This window comes from Perissodus microlepis, chromosome 15 (assembly GCF_051167445.1).
Source record: "Perissodus microlepis isolate ML-2025 ecotype Zambia chromosome 15, ASM5116744v1, whole genome shotgun sequence".
NCBI classification, from domain to species: Eukaryota; Metazoa; Chordata; class Actinopteri; order Cichliformes; family Cichlidae; genus Perissodus; species Perissodus microlepis.
This window is the reverse complement of record NC_140475.1, coordinates 25,317,942-25,331,699: the sequence shown is the minus strand read 5'-3', so window position 1 is coordinate 25,331,699 and position 13,758 is coordinate 25,317,942. Positions and strand designations below refer to the sequence as shown.

The 13,758-nt window shown below is 42.2% G+C and overlaps 1 protein-coding gene across 1 annotated transcript; it reads right to left on the bottom strand.

Annotated features, from left to right (window-relative positions):
• Positions 1-4,507: 4,507 nt before the first annotated feature.
• Positions 4,508-13,220, bottom strand: LOC146372266 (NACHT, LRR and PYD domains-containing protein 3-like). The gene is made up of 15 exons (XM_084952637.1): positions 13,138-13,220; positions 12,942-13,058; positions 12,609-12,722; positions 12,227-12,343; positions 11,802-11,915; positions 10,470-10,492; positions 10,233-10,326; positions 9,721-9,769; positions 9,410-9,623; positions 6,558-8,352; positions 6,310-6,477; positions 5,897-6,070; positions 5,594-5,767; positions 5,176-5,222; positions 4,508-5,070 (listed from the first exon to the last, which is right to left on the bottom strand). Exons 1-15 carry the CDS (start codon positions 13,218-13,220, stop codon positions 4,508-4,510), a joined length of 3,846 nt encoding a protein of 1,281 aa, XP_084808763.1.
• Positions 13,221-13,758: the final 538 nt, after the last annotated feature.

Here is a 13,758-nt window from a genome sequence, read left to right as displayed (position 1 = left end):
AGCACAAAGTTCAGCGTTTGCTCGGCCAGACAGCAGCTGTTTGCTCACACTGTCACTCATTTACCTGCATATCTACAGCTTTGTTAACTCACCTGAAACAGACACAGTTTGACCAGTGCAGTCAGTTTGTCCGACACAAACACACAACTACAGGTGAACAGAAACCTATAAAGACAAATTCCTACCTACAAAATCATAAGCAAAACACACTGCAGCAGTTCTCCAATCACACTGGAGCTGATAAAGTAAAGAGAGCTGACCCAGGAGTTTGTGGAAGTGCCTCCAGATTGGTGCTGGGGAAACCAAAGGACTGGTGGTGAACTTCCACAACAGTGATCAATCTCAAATATCTCATTACTAATTTTACATCCTCACTGCGCACGACTCCGGATACTGTAGCTCCCCTGAAAAAGAGACCCTCAAATCAGAAGTACTTGATAACCTATATCTGTAATCTATTGAAAAAAGCCTTCCATGAAGCTTGGGCATCTTACTAGTGAAGTCAAGTAGCTTTATTGACATTCCAACCATGTGCAGTGGTACAGTACACAGTGAAGACAACATTCCTCCAAGACCATAGTGCTTCATATAACAGACATATAACAGGGCTAAACAGAAACCTAGGGTTGTTCCTCTTCAGCACTGTTTCTCTTCAGAACTTCAGGTTCTGTCAAGTCATGTTCTGTCAAGTCATATTTTGTCCACCCAACCACAAAGACTGTAAAAACTGTTCGTCAAGGTGGCAAAGGGTTTAAATCTATTTTTGCTGACACTGTTTTTTCCGAGACTGCTCCTCTGCCTCTCTGTGCCCCCTGTTCTCAGGGTGACTGCGGTCCAGCCATCCCCTGCACCTGTATCAGTTTCTCGAGTGAGGGGGGCCGGGGGCCGGTTGGTCCCTGCTCCGGTTTCCAGGCCAGCTGAGGCTCTGCTCTCTACACCTGTACCAGCTGGGGACAGCAGCTGCGCAGCCATTGCCAGTTCCTGTTCCGGCTCCCAGGGTGAGGGTGGCCATTAACCAGTTACCTCCTGCACCCATAACCACCCCTCGGGTGGGAGTGACTGGTGCCCAGTCGGCCCCGGCACCCATGCGGGTCCCCAGGGTGAGGCCAACCAGGAAACAGCCCACCTCTGCACCAGTACCTGCTCCTCAGGTGGGAGCAGTTGGTGTCCAGCAGGTGCCTGCACCCATTCCGGCCGTTTCCTTTGTTTTCTTAGGAGAACAAGTAAAGCCACCTGCTAATCCACCACTTCATCCACCATTACAACAACCTCTACTTCTGTCACTAGTTCAGTCGCTAGGTCAGTTATTAGCCCAGTCATCTGCTCAGACACCTGCTCAGCCGTCTGGTCAGCCAGAAGTCTGCACCTGCTGGTCCTGCATCTGTTCCAGCTGGGGCCTCTGGAGAGCCGCGCCAGCCATCTGTGCCCGCTGGCGGCTCTGAAGAGTCCGTCCAGCTGTCCACGGTTTTGACGCCATCTGCTGGCGACTCTCTGCAGTGTCTACCCAGCTGACTCTGGGGAGTCTGCCCAGCTGTCGTCTGCCTCTGCTGAGGACTCTGGAGAGTCTGTCCAGCCATCAGCTCCACCAACTACTCAACCATCAGATCAACCATCTGTGGCAGCCACGATACCATCAGATCCACCATCTGCAACAGCCACGATGCCGGCCATCCAACCGCCTGTGGCGGCTATGCCGCCATCTGGTCTTGTGTGTCTGGCCCTGTGCCTTCTGGTCCTGCTCATCCACAGCCTGCACGGCCTGCTTGTCCACGTCCAGCACTACACTGTTGCCGGCCACTTTCCAGGCCATTGGCTGAGCATCTTTGTTGTCATTCGCAGCCTCCTTAACTATGTTGCCACCCCCGTTTCCCACGCGGTGGGCATCTGGACTTCACCTGCCGCTGCTTTCCTCACGGCCAGCACCCTGGACTGTCTCATCACTGCCGCTGCCTCCGCAGTCGGCCTTCAGAACTGCTCCGTTGCCACCACTGGCTCTGCGGTCAGCCTTCTGAACTGTGTCCGCTTTCTGCACAGTTGGCACCCTTTATTGTATAGGCCTGGATTCCTGTAATGTCGACAGACAGTGGCACTTGTAGGTTGCTTTGCTTTCACTCTTCTGTCCAGTTCATCCCAAACCAGCTTGATGGGGTTTAAGTCTGGAGACTGTGCTGGCCACTCCATGTTTTCAAGGTTACCATCTTGCTCTTTTTTCCTGGGGTATCCTGGCATAGCTTGGACTTATGTTTTGGGTCATAATCTTGAAACCCTGACCAACTAGGTGCATACAAGAGGGTATTGCATGGCACTGCAGAATGCTGTAGTAGCTATTTTGGTTCAGGCCCTGGATACAGCAAAACAGCCCCAGACCATCACACATCCTCCTCTATGTTTGACTGTTGATCCAACAAACCTACTCGATAGCGTGCAAAGATCCTGCATGAACCAAAGATTTCAAATTTGGATTCATCATTTCAAATTTGGGTTCATCAGTCCATGATACCTTCTTCCAGTCTCCAGTAGTCCAGTGGTGGTGTTTCACGGCCCAGGCAAGCCTCTTTGTCTTATTCTGATGTTTTAGCAATGGCTTTCCTGTCAAACCTGCAGCTCGAAGTCTTCTCTTAACAGTTGAAACTGAGAGTTGCTTACTATGACCACTATTAAACTGTGCTTGAAGCTGTTGTCAAGCGTGCCGCCTATCACGCAAGCTGTTAACTTTCAGTAACTTGTCCTGTGATTCAGTTGTGGCTTTGGGTATGCCTGTCAGAGTTTGCCCCAGTTTCTGAGTGCCTTTTGATGGTGAAGGAAACTGTACTCACTGACACCTGGACTTTCTTTGCAATTTCTCTGTAGGAGAGACCTACACCTATTTTATAGAGCTATTTTTAAGTGCTATGATGGCCTGTCTGTCTTCCATTGTTAATTGCTTTTTTCTCCCCATTTTTGTAGCAACACACTACTTTCTGCAGTACAATACTGTTCAACTGATGCTCACAAGGGTATGGCACCACAGTGTGTTCCAGCACTGCTTTTATGCAGACAGAGGGGGTGGTATGTAATCCAGAAAAGTTGGAACACCTGTAGGATTTAGTAGCTCCAGCTTTCAAGTCTTGATCAACTTCCATTGCTGCAGAGCAGCTTTAAATTGTTAACCCATGTTGTGTTCTCTGAAAAAGGCCTTTTTGTTTAGTTCTGAAATGTAAATAATTTTTCACTTTTGGGTAACCTTTTTCTAACCTCTGGCAGTTCACCACTTACCTTTGTACCATTTGAACTATTCATTGGACGTGAACAACTTGACTTGCAATAAATAACTGGAAAAATTGGGGTGTTCTAAAACTTTTGACTGATAGTGTGTGTAATTTAAAAAAAAAAAAAACCTCTCATCACTGCAGGTGGTCTATCCTTCAAGCTGAAGGAATATAATATATATAAGAGCTTGCTCTACTTCTTAGGCACCTTCTTGATTGCCCCTTCCTGCAGCTCCAATCATTGGCTAACTTCCTTCCATGCTACTTTGACCTTGGCCTCTAGTCTCCTTCGCCATGGAAGGTACTGCTCCTTGTGGCTGTTTATCTTGTAGCCAAGCATCTCACTGATCACTGCTGATCGGTGATCAGTGAAAAACATTAATACATGACATCTCACAAGTCAGGTTATACGGTCATTTATTGTACATGTTGCCGTGTTTCACATCTTGGCAAATTAAAGCAGAAATAATAAAAACTTTCTTTTAAAAAAATTCTGAGTAAAAGATTGCAGAAAATGAAAGTGATGTTGGTGACTGAAGAACAGAACAGTGAAAATATGGGGAAGCTTTCTTTTTTCTTTTTTTTTGTCCTGAAGTGGTACGCACTTTCAAATGCAACTTTGCAACCTGTGTTTATTTTAAAACTTGTAGCCAGGTTTAAATGGATAATAACCTTTGACAGAAGAAGAAATATTTTCAAGGGTAAGGACTACTAAGAAAATGAACTTGATGAACGTAAGGAAATGCATTGTCTTTACATGTATGCAGTTGCCATTGACTGGTTTTAGGATTTAAGGGTAGAGGAAGGGTTTGGTTCACATCTACCCTTTTTTTTATGTAATTTTGAAGGTAATATTTTCTAGTACTGAAAACATGGCAAAAATGCAATCTTATTCTAATCCTAGTAGGACAAACAATGGATGTATGGAAGCAGATTATTATGTTCTTTAGAATCATTTGCCATATTCTATACTTTAAGTTAGGAGTTGAAAAACTGCCATTTAAGTTTGATAATCCATGTAGTATGTTTTACTGCATTCTAGAAGGCAGTTGGCCAAAAAGAGCAGTAATCCTCAGAGCCAAACTAGCAATATATAAAAACTTTCAGATCACATCTCTTACTGTATATTAAAGCAGAAAGGAAATGTAATGTGTTGTTTGCTTATCCAGAAATCTTGCTAGAACTTGTTCTGAAATCCCATATCATATTTTCATTGTGGATGTTTCTCAGATACAGACTGATGTATGCAATTATTTGTCCTATACTGAACACAGGGACACAGAGGAGTCAATTGACAGCATCAAAGACTCGACGCCCAACCCAAACACAAAACCAAACCCAGCATACAGAGGTTCAGTGAATGTGGTTTCGAAGGTGTGGATTTGGATCAGTTTGTCAGAGGAGACTCTGTAGAAGGACAGAGTGCCAGCAGGATAATCCACATACACTGCTACTCTGTTAGAGACCGAAGAGGGAGGGACTGATCTGATTTTGTTATCATGGCAGACGGAGAAGCCACCATCAGAGCATCGCAGACACCACGACTGATCATTCATTCCAAACTTGCAGTCTTCACTGTTTCCTTTCCGTTTTATTCCTCTGTAACTTACGGCTATGTCAACTTCTCCTCTCCACTCCACCTCCCAGTAACAGCGACCAGTCAGGCGATTACTGCACAACAGCTGCTCCCTACGGTCAAATCTGTCTGGGTGATTGGGATAAGTCTGCTCCTTCTCTCCTACCAGCATTACTTTTCTGTCGTTTTCAGAAAGTTTCAGCTTTCTGTGTGCTGTGTTTCTGTCCAGTGTAAGTTCACAGGCATCTGCCAGAAGAAAGAAGACACAGCTTTAAAATAAATGACATAAAGAATATTCAAATACAAGGTTTCAAAATATCATCAATTCCTATTAACAAAGTACATGCTTACATTTTCTCAGACCGGGTTTTAACCTTTGCTCTCCACAGTTTTCCACCCTGGGGAAAAAAACGACCCAGTTAGCTGATATGTTGTCTTTCATTATGAAAAGTGGAAGAGATACTCTAAAATATAAGCTAATGTAGGACTATTAGCAGCCACCAACCAATCAACCACACATGCTCTCAAAACTGAAACTGAAAATGCTAACTTTTTTCCCAGCTTCACTGACAGTGTTAAATCTATAACAGTATTGTAGAGAAGGGCTAAATAGTGTAAATTAGACTTAATACATGTTGTCAAGTTTCAGAAGGGCTTAAATGCATGCTTGTTAAAATACATAAAAAGGCAAAGAGCCTCCATGGCAAGTATTTTTTTTTTAATTATTATAGTTTTTTACAAAAATCATCGGTGTCTTCATGAATCATACTTCAGAATGTCCAGTTTCCAGAGTGGATTTTTCAGTCCAGTGGACAGCAGTCCCACTCCTGAATCTCCTGGATGATTGTAGCTTAGGTCTAGCTTTCTAAGATGGGAGGGGTTAGATCTCAGAGCTGCAGCCAGAGAAGCACAGCCGTCATATCTGATTAGACAACCTGAGAGGCTGAAATTATTAAAAGAAATTGTATTTAAAACAGTGTTATAGGTAAGTTTAAGACATTGGTCGGGATATACAAAAGAATCTGCAGGACACAGTCTTTAGAAAAAGAGAAGTAAACATCTGATTTCTTACCTAAGAGTTTCAAGTTTACAGTGTGGGCTCTCCAGTCCAGCTAACAACCCTCTTACGCCAGAATCCTGCAAGTCATTGTTACTCAGATCCAGCTCTCTCAGGCTACAGGACTCAGAGCAGAGAACTGTGGACAGGGCTTCACTGCTTCTCCACGACAGTTTGCACACAGCCATCCTTTAGAGTTAAGGTTGGAGATGTGTTTTAAACACACTTCATATTCAGTGTTACTGAATTAGCTTTGTGGTTGGACAAATCTAGATCACTGCAAATCTTAATACAAAAACACAAAAATGCCACCACCATAAATTAATTAAGAAATTATGTCCCAATTCTATTTAATAGAAATTAATTTGACAATTTAAGCATTACTGTTGCCAAATTTGAAGTGTAATACTTTGCAATTGATTTCTAACCTGAGAATTTCCAGTTTACAGTGTGCACTCTTCAGTCCCACAGATACCTGCAGCATTCCTGAATCTTGCAGGTCATTGTTACTCAGGTCCAGCTCTTTCAGACTAGAAAATTGGAGAATTGAGGAAAGATCTTTCCAGCTTCCCCCTGACAGGTGACAACCACCTAGCCTAAGCAGGAAATAGTAATTACAAATGTTTAATGTGTTCAGTTATGTTATTATATTATATATATCATGTCATCCACTTACAGAGCTCTGTTGGAGGCTTTGACCACTGGGAGTAGCCTTAGAAGAGCTTCTTCTGAAGCAGAGTATTTCTTCAAGTCAAATATGTCCAGATCTTCATCTGATGACAGTAAGATGAAGACCAGAGCTGACCACTGAGCAGAAGACAGTTTATCTGTAGAGAGACTTCCTGAACTCAGGAACTGTTGAATCTCCTCCACTAGAGAACAATCATTCAGTTCATTCAGACAGTGGAACAGATTGATGTTTTGCTCAGTAGCCTCATTATCACTGATCTTTTTCTTTATATACTTGGCTGTTTTCTGATTGCACTCTGAACCTACTGTTTTCTGGAGTCCTCTTAAGAGATTCTGACTGTTCAGCAGTGATAGCCCAAGGAGGAAGCGGAGGAACAAGTCCAGGTGTCCATTTGGACTCTGTAAGGCCTTGTCCACAGCAATCTGATGAAGGAGTTTTAGACTAGATTTGTTTTTAAAGACCTTAGGCTTCTTAGAAGCCGTTTGATCTTCCAGCATGTTGACCCCAGAGTTGCTGAATGTAAGATGGACATGAAGAGCAGCCAGAAACTCCTGAACACTCAGATGGATAAAGCAGAACACCTTGTTCTGGTACAGTCCTCTCTCCTCATTAAAGATCTGTGTGAACACTCCTGAGTACACTGAGGCTGCCCTGATGTCAATGCCACACTCTGTCAGGTCTGATTCATAGAAGATCAGGTTTCCTTTTTGCAGCTGATCAAAAGCCAGTTTTCCCAGACACTCGATCATCTTCCTGCTCTCTGGACTCCAGTGCTGATCTGTTTCAGTTCCCTCGTCATACTTGACCTTCTTCATTTTGGCCTGAACCACCAGGAAGTGAATGTACATCTCAGTCAGGGTCTTGGGCAGCTGCCCCCCCTCTCTAGTTTTCAGCACATCTTCCAGAACTGTAGCAGTGATCCAGCAGAAGACTGGGATGTGGCACATGATGTGGAGGCTTCGTGATTTCTTGATGTGGGAGATAATCCTGTTGGCCTGCTCCTTTTCTTTGAATCTCTTTCTGAAGTACTCTTCCTTCTGTGGGTCAGTGAACCCTCTTACCTCTGTCACCCTGTGAACACACTGGGAAAGAATCTGATTGGCTGCTGCAGGTCTTGTGGTTATCCAGAGGCGAGCAGAAGGAAGCAGCTTTCCCCTGATGAGATTTGTCAGTAGCACATCCACTGAGGTGGACTTTCTAGGGTCAGTGATGATTTTAGTTTTGTGGAAGTCCAGAGGAAGTCGACACTCATCCAGACCATCAAAGATGAACACAACCTGGAAGTCTTCAAAGCTGCAGATTCCTGCTTCTTTGGTTTCAGTAAAGAAGTGATGAACAAGTTCCACCAAGCTGAACTTTTTCTCTTTCAGCACATTCAGCTCTCTGAAAGTGAATGGAAATATGAACTGGATGTCCTGGTTGGCTTTGTCTTCAGCCCAGTCCAGAGTGAACTTCTGTGTTAGGACTGTTTTCCCAATGCCAGCCACTCCCTTTGTCAGCACTGTTCTGATTGGCTTGTCTTTAACAGGTGAGGCTTTAAAGATGTCTTCTTGTCTGATTGTTGCTTCTGGTCTGTCTGGTTTCCTGGATGCTGTTTCAATCTTTCTGACCTCATGTTCATCACTGGCCTCTGCAGTCCCTCCCTCTGTGACGTAGAGCTCTGTGTAGATCTGATTCAGAAGGGTTGGGTTTCCTGCTTTAGCGATCCCCTCAAACACACACTCGAATTTCGTCTTTAGGCTAGACTTCAGCTTAAATTGACACACAGTATTATGAGTTCCTGAATAAAAAACAAAGAGAAATTAAAACCTGTTAAATCTCAGGAGCACGAAAAGCTCAACACCAAGTAGCTTAACAAATATGCAGCTACTGAAAATCCCGTAAACACAATGTGTTTAAACAAGTACGTGCACCAGGTTGAAAGGCAGCCTGTCCTTGTAGCACACATATTTTTCTAGTTTGTTTAACACCATTCAAGCCTGCATTTTGAGACACAAACTCAAAATGGGAGTTCATTCTACCTTCACTTCGTAGATACATAACCAGCCAAAGGGACGACCACAGTTAAACTGTGAGGCTGTGTTTCTGAGTGAGTGGTGAGCACCATTTAATTCAGGGCACTGTTCTGGCTGTTTCCCCCAACAACGGGGTGAGACTGACATAATGGCCTTTAAGGCCTGTAACTAAAAATCACTAATACGGTCGAGCTGGAGGTGTTAGAGAAGGCGTTTATTACAGCAAAAATGCCTGACAAAACATACCATCACCCATCTTAAATACCAATACTGTGCTGAGAATGTGGCTGGATTTGAAAGTGAAGTTAATACAAAAAGAGGCATCTAAAAAACCAGAGTGTCGATCGTGTATTGGCGGCTTTGCGCTGTCACTCTGTCACTTTGGGGCAGAATCTTGAAAAATATGTATACAGTGAGGTAAGTAGTAGAATATTGGACCTGTAAGGCACCCAGTTGACTCCCAGGACCCATGGAGTCACCAAGAATCACCTTCCTTGCTCTTCCACTGGCAACAGAAAAGATCATTTACCATTTTGGGAAACTAAGGCTTCCTAAGGCATCCACAGAAGAAAAGGGTAGTGCTGCTCATTTCAAGGAGAATGAGCGCTTTCCTTGCCTTAGCGACATTATTGACAGACATGTTATAACAGATGCTGACATAACAGCAGAAACAAGTGACCTTCCCAGCAGATGAGGATCATATGAGATAACTTTACCACCAAGATAAATGTCAGAATTGTCACCACCACAGGTTCAAAGCCTATGCCCTGTACGAGGCAGTAGGTAAGTGACATCACATCGACATTACTGAAATACTCGTACTGCTCTGGAGATGGTCGGCCAGCTCCTTCTCTTTCATTCTTCTCAAGAAGTAAAGTGTGATTTTCAGAAATGATTCTCTGCTGCTCCTCCTCTCCTCCACATCTTCACCATCCTCTCTCTCACTCTCCAATCCGACTGAGTCATCTGGGCTCAGAATCCTCTGAAATTTTTTCAGCTCATCCTTCACAAAACTGATGATGCTCTTCTCGAGTTTCTGGAACAGAAATATTAATGCATGTAGCCTGAAGGTTGTTCCAACCAGAATACCTATCACTGATGACGATAAGTGCAGTGGGTGAACATTTACACACAGTGAAGATGGAGTCGAGGTCTTTTTGATTCTGCTGGGCATGCTGAACTCTAGAGAGACACATAAAATATTTATGTTTATTTTAGTTATCATGTGAGTTGCTTAAGGATAACAGGTTCAAAATAAAGCTTTTACAGGACTCTGTGCAGTCCAGTAAAAACGTAAATAACTCCTCCAACCTTCCACCCCCTCACTGTTTGTCTGATAGATAGTGAAAAGTATCCCACATAAAGCCGGCTGTATTTTGTTGAGAGCAGTTTTACTTTTGCTAAAGAGCTGTGAGAATAAAAATCCACATCATAGCTCTTTATTAGCAAAGCGTTCGATTTTAGACTAATAGAAAGATAATGCTGATACAAACAGGAACATATTTCAGTTAGATAACATGCTTTATGAACTAGATTAGTATTAGTTAGTACAAGTATATTAATCCTCCTGCTGTAATGGCTGCACCAATCTTAAAAAAAATTTAAGGTACTTTCTCAGATACATCTGCACACTTTCAGCTCCTACCCCGGATCATCAGGCCTCTGTTCATGTTTAAAGTCAACAGGTGGACCCTTGGACCGCTCGCTCTGCATGGACACACTGCTGGATACAGAAGAGTTATGGATACAATATGGCAAGGCCATGATGATCCACTTGGTAAAATAAATCCGCTTGGCATCTTTCTTGGCCTTAAGACAACAATTCTGATGGCTAAAGATCCAAACGGGACACAAAAAAAAAAAAAAAAAAAAAAAAAAGAGTGCTGCTGCCGTTGTCTGATCTTCCTACAATCACAGGAGGATATTTCAGTTAGCCAGCACATGGTGTGAACCACAGTGATAAAATACGAATAATACAAAGCACCGTGCTAGAGATAATCATAAATGAATAAAAATAATAAGCCATGTTAAAATCCTTGATTAGACCAGCATGTTTAAAATGCAATGCTAAAACTTAATATACCATATTGTTCCATACTTTTTGGACTATAAGGCGCACTTAAAATCCTTTAATTTTCTCAAAAATCAATAGTGTGCCTTATAATCTGGTGCCCCTTATGTATGAATTCTGGTTGTGCTTTCTGACCTCGAAACTTTGGTAAGCTATGAAGCCACACCGCTTGTCGATGCTCCGATTATTGGAGCATTACGGCTACCGTAGTCAGGAGCCTTGCGCAGTAATCTGTGTCCAAAATCTGCTTCAGGTTCCAAAGTCAAAAGCACACTGCGCCATCACTGAGAGTTAAAAACTAACTCTCTAAATTCTTTCATCTTTAACAAAATTTACTGCTTTAAAAGGTGTAACAATAAAGTTTAACATCCAGACAGCCATGAAAACAGAATTTATTAAATTCAACTGCGTTAGAAGTTAACAGGAACTTAGCTTGCTAGTTTCCACCTAAACATGATATAGCATGTTCTGACCGAGAGATTCCTGAAAAAAAATTAAACACACAGCCCTGCTATCACTTCAGACAGAAATGAAGACAGAAAACTAAACAGCAGTGACTTTTGTAGGGTTACTGAAGTTGGACTAGCTGGTATAGTATATAATGATGTGCTACGTGATTGCTAGCGACACAGCTATGTTAGCATAACTTAAACACAGTGAAGCTGAAGGAAGAATGCTAACTTTTTTCTACTCAATAAAAGTTAATGCGAGCATTCCCGATGGTTAGGAGCAAATGCAAACGCATCGCAGGACAGTGTAAATGGACCAAACTTCAGTGAGGAGAACAACTAAGAGAATCCATCCACAATACGAGGTTAGTCATTAAAATACTGCAACAACATGGGAATAGAGCAGCTGCGAGAGAATTCAACATTAATGAATCAAGGGTACAGAAGTGGAGAAAGCAAGAAGAATGAGTTGAGTAAAGTCTGACTTACTCAACTCTGACTGGACTGTTTTGTTTCCCTTATTGCGTCTTATAATCCAGTGTGCATAATGTATGAAAACAGACCTGTTCATCGACAGTGCGCCTTATAATCCGGGGCGCTTTATGGTCTGATAGATTTATTAGGATATAAAATTGATAGTTAAAATATGTGCAGTACTCTGTATCAGATAACTCATGCACCTTTCAGTTCTTACCCTTGGTCAGACTTCTGTTCATGTTTAAAGTCAACATGTGGACCCTTGGACCGCTCGCTCTGCATGGACACACTGCTAGATACAGGAGAGCGCTGCTGCTGTTGTCTGACCTTCCTACAATCACAGGGGGAGAGATTTCAGTTAGCAAGCACACTGGGTGAACCACAGTGGTAAAAGACACAACGTGCTGTAATAGTTGCAGCAAGCATAAAGAATCGAATGGGACTGGACATGTTATAAGTGGTGGGAACAAGTTGGCATTTGCAAATGCAATAATAAAACATAACCTATTCAGTCTTCTCACTGATGAATACATCCATCCTTCTTCTGCTGCTTCTGATCTATATGTGGATAAAAACCTGATTCTAAAATATGTGTAATGTCTGTTTTAGATAAGTCCTGAATCGACCCTGTTGCGCTCTTACCTTGCATCATCAGGGCTCTGTTCATGTTTAAAGTCGACATGTGGACCCTTGGACCGATCGCTCTTCATGGACACACTGCTGAATACAGAAGAGTGCGGTCTCTGCTGCAGGATCTTCCTTTAAATATAGGAACACATTTATGTTAGACACCATCCTATGCGACTTGTCTTAGTACCTGTCAGTTAGAATGAGTAAGTAAATCCTCCTGCTAAAAACATAAAGCCATGGAATGGTTGGAGCGTGCTATAAAGAATTTAAACCGTGTTAAATAAAGTGGATGAAACTGGTATTTCTAAATGCAGTGCTAAAACAGCCATCCATCCATCCATTTTCTGCCCCTCTGAAACTGTAAAAAGCTGCACCTTCAGTTTGCAGTCCTTACCCGAGGTCAGACCTCTGTTCATGTTTAAAGTCGACATGTGGACCCTTGGACCACTCACTCTGCATGGACACGCTGCTGGATACAGGCGAGTGTGGTCTCTGCTGCAGGCTCCTCCTGCAAACACAAGGACTCGTTTATCCTGAATAAGAACTCATTAATAACCTGAAACAGTGATCACATGAAGAAAAACTCTGAACACTTTTGAATTTTTGCTCTTCTAAACTTTTTTCTAAATATTAAGATAATTAAATAAATAATAATCAATATTTCTTTCAACATTGTTAAGAAATCATTTTGTCTAACAAATCTGTTTTAGTTCCTTTGACTTCTTACCTTGGATCAGCAGGGTGATGTCCATCTTTGAAGTCAACATGTGGACCCTTGGACCAATCGCTCTCCATGGAGACACAACTGGGTACAGGCGAGTCCCGTTTGTGGTGTTTGATCTTCCTATTATATATAATAATTTAACTTGAGTGCTTAACTAGAAGAGATAAGATGATGTGTCATGGGCGGTTGGTCATCTCACCTCTGCAGTTTGGTTCGACTCTCATGTTCCCTGCACTGATCCATATCAGATCCCAAACCTTCACACAACATCACAGGACACATTTGTTCTGACTGCTGTCAGTAATTCAAACAATTGCAAAAAGTTTGGATTCGTTTTGATATTCATCAATGTAAACTGGTCTTTGTTAACATAATACCAGTATATCTTAATATCTTAACATAAAACAAACAAAGATAAGAAACACTTTACAGAAAATACCATGGATCGTGTTTGTAAAATCAAAATTAGTGCATCTAATAACTGTTTTATTTGATTTCCTTTCATGTTGTTTTATCTTGGCGGTAGGATTTTAATCACATTGAGCAATAAGATTATCAGGAACCTTTTTGTGATTTTTATGCCTCAGAAAAATAAAACCTTGAACTTTGATTTTGTATGATATGAATTACAGCTGCTGATCGGTGTGATAGCATTCTGTTTGTTGTAAAAACTGTAAATGTCATTACATCAAAGGACATTTATTTATAGGTAAAAAGTTGTGTTGTTTGTTTGTTTCAAATTTCTGCATGCCATCTGGTTACTGAAGCTTCCTGTTGTGTCAAAGTCAAATTTGACTTATTAAGGATTATGTAAATGATA

Excerpts from the sequence above, each read along its gene's own strand:
- LOC146372266 (XM_084952637.1), bottom strand. The coding sequence starts at position 13,220 with ATGTGTCCTGTGATGTTGTGTGAAGGTTTGGGATCTGATATGGATCAG. Across the intron at positions 9,624-9,720 it reads ACCTCGACTCCATCTTCACT|AAACTCGAGAAGAGCATCAT; the intron begins GTGTGTAAATGT and ends TTTCTGTTCCAG. Across the intron at positions 6,071-6,309 it reads TGTAAACTGGAAATTCTCAG|GATGGCTGTGTGCAAACTGT; the intron begins GTTAGAAATCAA and ends TTAACTCTAAAG.